The 9,223-nt window shown below is 36.7% G+C and overlaps 1 protein-coding gene across 1 annotated transcript; it reads left to right on the plus strand.

Annotated features, from left to right (window-relative positions):
• The first annotated feature begins 1,530 nt into the window (after positions 1 to 1,530).
• On the plus strand, positions 1,531 to 4,611 carry LOC110752025 (uncharacterized). The gene is made up of 8 exons (XM_088248582.1): positions 1,531 to 1,610; positions 1,701 to 1,830; positions 2,123 to 2,230; positions 2,272 to 2,378; positions 3,764 to 3,873; positions 4,144 to 4,202; positions 4,303 to 4,399; positions 4,556 to 4,611. Exons 1-8 carry the CDS (start codon positions 1,531 to 1,533, stop codon positions 4,609 to 4,611), a joined length of 747 nt encoding a protein of 248 aa, XP_088104708.1.
• The last annotated feature ends 4,612 nt before the right edge of the window (positions 4,612 to 9,223 follow it).

Consider the following 9,223-nt stretch of genomic DNA (forward strand, 5'->3'; position numbering starts at 1 on the left):
GCTATTTCCCTTTACTAATTGGGTCGAGTTTGGGTTAAGCATTACTGACACGACACGAACCCGACACGACCTTACCGAATGCGGTAAATTGAGCCCAAAGGGTTTAACTAGAATTTCTCCGTTCTTTCCCGATTCAGTAAACTGTTCTGTGTATTAGAAAATGTTATTTACTGCTCATCCAGAGACAGAAACAGAAACAGTGATAAGCAAGGGCGAAGCCAATTAAGGCCTAGGAGGGTCATATGACCCTTCTGACCCAATGGTAACACTTACAGTTTAGGCTTTTGCTTGCTCATTATTTTCAACTTGACCCAGAGAAAAGAAGGCATGAAGGCGGAACCACACTAAGGGCTACAATGGGCTGTAGCCCAGTCAGTGGCGGTGTACAGATTACCTTATTTCCACTTTCAACATTTAAGTAAATGTCTTTGTCATTTTACTTTTATTTATTTATATATTACTCCATTTACTTAAGTCATTTTACTTTTATTTATTTATATATTACTCCATTTACTTAAGTTTACAATGTAAATAAGGAAGTACCCCCCCATTTGGATTCAAATAAAAATACTAGAAAATCAAATTCCCACCAAATCAAAATATAAAAAATCGGTTTTAGTGTAAAATACAATTTAGGCTAAAAATGATGGCTCATTAAGTCAATATATACTTCATATATGAAATCCCATAAAATCAAGTTTTCTTATTTGATGTGTGAGGAATAAAAGCCGCCAAAAATTATCTTCAAAAAATGATTATTCCGAAAACCCATTTTTCATACTTAGTCAATATTTTTACATAAAACAATTTTTCATGTATGATATGAATGCATGAAGGAACTAAGGTCAATCTAGGTAAAAAGCCTTAGATGTTCAATCCACTATGATGTTAAACCCTATTTGGTTTATGTTAAAATTTATTGAAAATTAGTTTATGGAGCTATGAACTAGCGTGGTTTATATGATTTAATGTTTACTTTTATTTCTACAAAGACTATAGAAATTGTAAGTACGTACCAAAAAAAAAAAAATCATTACATTTTAAGCTAATAACTTTAGCTAGCCCACCCGTTGAAAAATTTCTGGTTCCGCCCATATGGAAGTGGGTGGTAGAGCAACTGGTTTGACCTTCTACCACGTAAGTGTTTTTATTCATGTTCAGTTTAATTAGCAACATCTTCCAATATTGTCTTAAAACCCATTAAATATTTTTGGAACAACAACCATCAAAGTTTTCTTATATAATTGAACTTATTCTAAAATATTTATGTAGAAAAACAATGGATACTTAAGATTTTAGGTTGTTAATCTATTATCTCATAGTTTTATTCTCATGGCACATCCTTGTATGCATTTTTCTTCTCCTCTAAACCATCCTAGTCCAAGTCTGGTGGAGGTATGGCTTTTCCATTTATCTTGGCTAATAATGTTGACCCTCCTTGAGAGAATTCCTGGCTACGCCACTGGTGATAAGTGTGTGATTTTTTGGTAACCAAATAAACAAGAATCTGATATATAAACACATTCTCAAATGAGTCATCGTCTCCACAGCATCCTCCTCGGCATCACCATACGCACCCATCGCTCCATTCCACCCCACCTAATTTGCAGGTTCCTCGCATGCCAAATCTCTTGGCCTCTACGTGTTTGTTTGTTTATATGCTTATTTATAGAGTTTTGGGTTCTGCGTTTTGTTTGCAGGGCTTGGTTTTGTAGCGGTAGATTCAGAAACCAGACCCACATGGAAAGCCATGCTTCTTGTGAGGCGGTTGTGGGTGACTCTGAGCTCTTGGTGGCTGCTATTTGTAATGCCGGTCCCGCCAAACTCCAGGTTGCCCACCTGCATTCCCTTTGTTTTTTTCTTTTTCAATTCTTATGAAGCATATGTTTGATACCCAATTCTTTATTTTTCTTCGACCAGAAAAAAGATTCATTATTTTTCTTATTTAAAGTTTTTTGGGTTTTTTAGGTTGGAAATTTATGCTCAAATTTTGTGTGTTGTGTTTTAAATAGCGACAAAGTAAGATAATTGAGAGCAGTTTTCTTCCATTGAATTTTTTTTTGAATGTGCAGATTCCATTATTGTTTCTAGAGGGAATTTTGTTTATGTAATTTCATGTCAGGTAATAGCAGATTTTGATGCCACACTAACAAAGCACCGGGTCAATGGTTGTCGGGGACAAAGTAAGTGTTTTGTGGTCTTTGAACTTTATTCTTTATTATCACTATCAGTTTGAAAGATTTATTTATTTTATTTTTTATATTCATTGAGAATCCGGAATATGATAAGAAAAGGCAGGAATTATATGAACATTATCATCCGTTCGAATTCTCCCCGACAATTCCAATTGAAGAGAAAACTAAGCTTATGGAAGAATGGTATTGTTTGGACCTGGAAACTCGGCCCATGGGATCGACTGAAGGAACAACCTCTCGGCCAGGGCAACTGACCGAGAAATGGTCAGTTGCTTTCTCGTAGAACAAGAAGAGATTCACGAAGGTGAAGTCGTCACGGCCACAGTAGGCTTTGTACGAGAATCAGCTGCGCGGCCGAGGTAGACGATCGAGGGAAGCCGCCACGTGTCATCAGGGGCCCACGCTTCATTTAAAAAGTATTATCCCTGACTACAGCAAGGGATGAATTTGCATTTAATGCGCGAAGAGGGAAATGATTGAAGTCAGGGTATGGTGAGTAAAATCAGGGTGATTAGGTGCGAAAATCTTACGACTTGTAAGATTAAGCCACCAACCATCACACCAGAGCATTAAATGCTCCTCCAAAGCCCAAGACGCAGAACCCACGATCAGGGCGGCGACTGGTATTTATGGGGGTCACATCACCATACTTCACGTTCCCAAATGTCGACTCGACTACCCAATATCTCTGATCAGCCTCATCATGCAGATTTTCAGCCTTGTTGTCTTCTCAAGACCTCTCCTATAAATACCGAGCTCCAACTACGTTTAAAGGGTTCAAACACCAAACACAAGCCTCCAACGGAGCAGATTATACTTTCCTGTCATTTACCTTATGTCATTTATATTCCTGTAATGCACTTTCAGTATCTTTACTTGCTTTCTTAGGAGTAGTGACAACTTGTAGGAAAATCCATTCATCAATATATCATACAACTCATGGTTTTCAAGGCGCCGGAGCACCATCCTTGTTATTTTTCCATTCATCCCACATATCATACGACTGTTGCAATCCAACGACGCGCCGGAGCACCACTTGAAAATCCACCACTAACAACCACCATTAACGACCTTGTAGCTCAGGCCGTGAACCCGACGGCCGAGATCAGTTCCTCTCTCGCCCACAATCGCTCCGATTAGAAGTTAAACTCAAACAAGCGCGCAACTCATCTATCCACCCACCCTCACCATCCTCGAATGCACAGTAAACCGTGCTGGCATGCCCGCGTACAAACGCACCGCACCAAAGAAGGACGACCCGTGTTGACGCAGATCCCCTTGGCCCGGGGCACCAGGCCGTGAGATCTGCAGAGCCCAACAGGTATTTAGCCTACTTAATTGAATCTTAAGGACATTGCCCGGGATTGAATCAAAATGAATTCTTATGTTGTTATATGCTTCTGGGTAGTCTCCATTATGATAACCTAACTGGCATGAATTGGTTCACCTGAAAGTTCATGTTCATATGGAGCTATAACAATGTTACCTCAGTCCAAGGAGCTATAATATGTTACCTTAGTCCAATAATTGGATTTCAGATCACATTAATACTGATTGCATGGATACAGGTGGACAAAAACTCATGGTCTCTTAATTGAGGGAGGCCTTACCTATGATGGAATAAGGCAATCTGTCATTTACTCCACAATTGCTGTTGTTGAACTATTTGAGTTTTTGGAGATAAGTTTAATTTTGCTGCAATAATTATGTGAGTAACTGGCTACATATATGTCCTGGGATAGAAAGAATCCATTGAAGATTTTGATCTGTTTAATGTTTGAGTTCATTCATAATGAATTAGTTTATGTTGGCTTGGTCATTTGTTCTCTGATGCAAGTCCTAAAATTAACTCAGTCTAATTTTTTCCTTTCATTTTTTTAGTGGAAAACAGAGAAAAACTTATTCTCATTAAGCTATACCATTACTGTTTCCCTCTACCCACTTTTGCAGGAAAGAGACATTCCCGTTCTTATATTTTCTGCTGGACTTGCTGATATCATAGAGGATGTTAGTTAAGTTTTGTGGCCATATTTCTTGTCATTTTAAATTTCTAGGTCTATTTCGCAACTTTCTTGTGCATTAATGCCTTTTCTTCTCGTTGTTCCAGGTCCTTAGGCAGAAGATTCACAGACTTTTCAAAAATGTGAAGATAGTCTCAAATCGGATGGTATTCGATAATAACGGTCACCTTGTATCTTTTCAAGGTATCCACTAATGCTGAATTGTTTTCACACTATAAAGAGAAATTATAAAGATAATGTCCTACTGTGGTATATCAGAAACAAGTTGTTCTGAAGAAAATATGTTTTGTGTTTATTTAAAACTTGTTTGTTTTTTTGTTTTTTTGTTTTTTTGTCCAGTGTCAAGGCTGACAATATGGGTAGGCATCCCCTCTCCTGAACCCACCAAACCTTAGCTGGTCCAAAACCTAGGACTTGAAACACATCCTTGCATTTAGAAGAGGGCTGGCTTATGCTACATTGCTACTAGGTTCTAAGGCCATTGGAAAATGGCACTAACGTACAATTTCCACTTTTCTTTTATCTTTCATTTGTTTAAATAACTTTATCATTTTTTCCTCGACACAAAAAAGTAATGTATGCAAATAAAAGTAATTATTTGGTGAAGTTTTGTTTTTATTCCGGTGAGTTATTTCGGTATTAAATGAAAGCTGGGTACTTCATAAGTTAATGGTGCCTGTGCAGTCTTATATGGTAATTTAGTCTTAATATTTTTTTTGGTTTGGTTCAAGTCCCTTACTACTATGAGTTCCGTTCTTGACAATGCGGAGTGGCGGATCTAGAAATTTTTTAGGGAAGGGGCGATAAAAAAAAGATTAAAAGCTCAAAAATAATAAAATAATTAGACAACCAAATACCTTTAGAATCTAATGAAGATTAATCTAAAAAAAATCAATTTCAATCGGTCTAATTGAAATGCATATCAAATTACCAAAAGGTAGCGTCTTTATTGTATGAAACCAGACTACACGAAACATATCGTTTCATTAAAAAAACCCACACATCTCAATCCGACATCATTCACTTAAAACCTAGAGGAAAACAAAAGTTGAGTCAGGGTTGGGTCTTCTTCTTCGCGAGGAATAAGCCATTGACGGCGCCGCACAGAGCTTACATCCCATGGCAACCACAGCTGTTTTGGGCATTAGCAGAGGGGCGTTTTCAGGCACCTCGATTAGGTGATAATATAGATGCGCCTACTTATAAGAATGCCTCGGTAAGACGAGAAGAAATGTGCTGCTTGTGGGTGATCACATTGGTGACCTGGGAATGTCTGATGGCTTGAACTATGAGAATAGAATTTCCGTGGGATTTCCGTAAGTAATAATTTATTGTACTGCATACTTAATATATATCATAGAATTGACGAGTTATGAATCTAAGAGTAACTTTTTCATAATTCAGTACTCGTGTTAACTTATCTTTCAAGCAACTTCTTCAATAGCAAGTAGAATGCAAAATGGATATCTCTCGACAAATATATTCTTCATTTCAGAATATATTGTTCTAAATCTGCAAAGAATTTGGAGTAAAACTGTAGTTAATTAGTTACTTGTGAAACATCATTGTCAACTCTTATGAGTTCAGGCTGCTTCCAAAAAGCGGTGTATAGCTAAACACTTATGTCATAAATATTCTTTAAATTTTGATTTCTGTAATCCCAATATTAAGAACTGTTTTACTGGAGTCCTTTGATGTTCTATATCCTGCTTCTGCACTGCATCATGTTTTAAATTCCCTGGCATGGATGCTTCACGTCCAAACGTTTTGTTGTTCTAAAATTTAATATGCTTGCTATTGAGAAGCAGTTCCGTTTTCTATGTTTTTCTTATATGTTTTAGCAACTCTACCACAGTCAGTTTAGATGGTTTAAAAAGGGGGAAAGGGCAAATTCTTTACTTATTCATGGTCACATTTTGTTAAATATAAACGGGGCAAATGTTATGCTTGTTCACCTTTTGTCACATTATAAACAGGGCATGTGAGATGCAGACTCACACAATAATCCTATATTCCGCATTTGTTTTTCTTTTTTCGTTTTCTTTTGTTTCTTATCTTTATCTAATGGTATTTTTAATTAAAGTCGCAATTAAAAGCCTGAAATAGATTTTTTTTTTTGTGGTCAGTCAGTTACAGTTTAAACATTTATATATATATATATATATATGAGATGACCGAATGTAAAACTTCTCATACTTTTAGCAGAACAGGAAACATAATAAACAGGGTTAGTTGTAAGGATGAATATGCCATCAACATTAAATATGAGTGGCCTGCTTGAAGAGAAATTCAAACTGGTATGGTGGATCAAAACCTGGTAACCCGGGGGATTATCCATTTTTCGGTTTTCAAGAGATGGGTTTTTCAACAATCCTTTACAGCATATAATTTCAGTCTTTTGACATTTTAGCCCATTCCAACTGGCTCACTTTTACGAGAAAAACTTGCCTGGCACGGGTATGCCAAGGTAAGCATTCCACCTAAGTATCCCCACACAATTATACTTCGACATCTGTCAATCACTTTAACACTTAAAAAAAAAAAATTGGTCATCTCTGCTCCTCCATCCCCGCGTCTGCAACTCACACCCCAGGTTTCTATCTCCTCTCTCCCTCTTATTCTTTCTCTCTCATCTGTTTTCCTCTCTATCTCTCTCTACTCATCTCTCCTCTTTGCATTAGTAACATTTTTTTTTTATTTTGAGAAAAGTTTGCATCAGTAACATTGGCAGGTTCCTTGTATAAGTAACCCAACCCCACGAGTCAATTCTGGGAACATAGGAGGCCGGCACGAAATCTGATATCAGCCACCTCAAATTCGGAGGCAGGCAAAGCCGCTGCCTCCATTGTTGTCGGTGTGAAGACAGATGAGAGAGAGAGCCGGTGAGAAGAGGGAGATGATGCCCACGAAGGAGGAGGTGATGGGCACATGGAGGACGGAGGATGGAGAATGATGGGGTCAACTTTGACGCTGACGCCACCAGTGGCTGTGGTGGTGAGTAACGGTGGGAAAGAGAAGGGTTTGACTGTTGGTTTAACCAATTTTTTTTTTAAGTGTTAAGGTGGTTGACAGAGAGAGAGAGAGAGGGAGAGAGAGGGAGGGGAACATCTGAGAGAGAAAGAATAAGAGGGAGAGAGGAGATAGAAAAACCTGGGGTGTGAGTTGCAGACGCGGAGATGGAGGAGCAGAGATGACCAAAATTATTTTTTTGAAGTGTTAAAGTGATTGACAGGTGTCGAAATATAATTGAGTGGGGATACTTAGGTGGAATGCTTACCTTGGCATACCCGTGCCAGGCAAGTTTTTCTCCACTTTTACAGTGGTCTAGTTAGGTGTAAGTTGGATTGGAAAATCCGATTCCGACCGATTCCGGTCCGAATATTTCCAAAAAAATCCGACTCCGATAAATCCGATATCCGAAAATGCCGAATCCGATATTTCCGATAAATGCCGAAAATTCTGCAATTCTGATCCGAAAAATTTCGAAGTTCTCCGAACCCATTCCGATCCGATTTTTCCAACTTGATTCCAAAAAATTCTGAGTTTCTAATAAAAATTGTATTATTTTTAGTTTATAGGTCTTATATATGTTTCATTTCTTATTTGTTATATTTTAGTACCCACATACAAATATTCATACATACTAAACATAGGCTTGGCAAAAAAATATACTAAACATAGTAGTATATAACTTTAAGACTATGGGTAATATATAGTAATATACTAAACATAGTAATATATATTTGGCAAATATGCATAATGTGTGCTTGTTATATCCAAACGTACTACAAATATGGTAAATGTAGGGAGTATCATATCATACTATTATATTTTGTATTCTATGTATGTATGTATTTTTAAAATTTTAAACTATCTTCATTTAAAATTTTAATTATAAAATTATTTTATATATACATGAAATACAACACATAAGATAAGTATGTTAAGTGAATCTTAATAATTGTAGTATTCCAATTGCCTAGAGCAATAACACTCTTTACACATGTTCATGCCCACAAGAATCTAAAACCAACGTGACGGTCACTTGACTATAACTTGAGCATCAATTGATTGATGAATGTGAATCCATCTTTAGCATTTGAATCAATAAATTTTCATTCACATGATCAGAGCATGATGATGTTTGAAGGAGAAGATTTGACTGTTTTGGATATAATTTGATTGGATTGTTTGATCATTTGACGGAGAAGGGCTTTGATCATAGACTGAAACCAAAAACGCATAAAATAAGGATAGTTGGTTTTGATATACCATCCATAGGTTTTGGATGCATAGGTGTTCTTTTTCTATGAAAGTTATTGGAGTTGTTGGAGTCCCATTTCTGAGAGTTGTTGGAATCCCACATCGATTGAAAACATAGACTGCAGATGTTTTCTTCTTTATAAATATCTTTACCCCAATTCAGTACTTGAATAGACTTCAAGTTCAGCCTACAATCTTAAGTGGGCTCGACAGGTCATTATTTAGTAGTATTTATGAAGTCTCTAGTTGGGTTTCTTAATTAATGCCTAGTTGGGCTTCTTGATAGAAAGCCTAATTGGGATCTTAATATTATTTTTTTTGTTAATTACGTATAATATTGATATGAATTTGTTCTAAAGAATTTGAAACTTCGGAATTGGAAAGTTTCAAAAAAATTCGGAATTTTTCGGAATCGGAACAATATTATACGAATTTGTTTTGAAGAATTTGAAACTTCGGAATCGGAAGTGTTTAAGGAATTCCGAAAGATTTTGGACGGAAATTGAAATGGCTGTTTCCGATCCGATCCGGCCGAATTGCAGCCCTAGGTCTAGTACACAAAAGCCATATTTTTCTAGTTTTAATCGTGTTAATTAATTCTTTCAAGTCCAAAAAGTTTCAATTTAGCTGGTCTTGGGTCGGCTTATTTTTATTTTATTTTTTTGTTAACAAAATATTAGCCCACCTGTTGTAAAATTTCGGGTTCCGCCCTTCTTGTTACATAATCCTCATTTTCTAGTTCTC

Source organism: Prunus avium, chromosome 2 (assembly GCF_965620075.1).
Source record: "Prunus avium chromosome 2, drPruAviu1.hap1.1, whole genome shotgun sequence".
NCBI lineage: Eukaryota > Viridiplantae > Streptophyta > Magnoliopsida > Rosales > Rosaceae > Prunus > Prunus avium.

Bases quoted from the DNA above. Each gene is read 5' to 3' on its own strand.
- LOC110752025 (XM_088248582.1), top strand. From the start codon at position 1,531: ATGAGTCATCGTCTCCACAGCATCCTCCTCGGCATCACCATACGCACC. The intron at 2,379-3,763 runs GTATTGTTTGGA...GCATGGATACAG, and splicing joins ACTAAGCTTATGGAAGAATG to GTGGACAAAAACTCATGGTC. The intron at 4,203-4,302 runs GTTAGTTAAGTT...TCGTTGTTCCAG, and splicing joins TTGCTGATATCATAGAGGAT to GTCCTTAGGCAGAAGATTCA.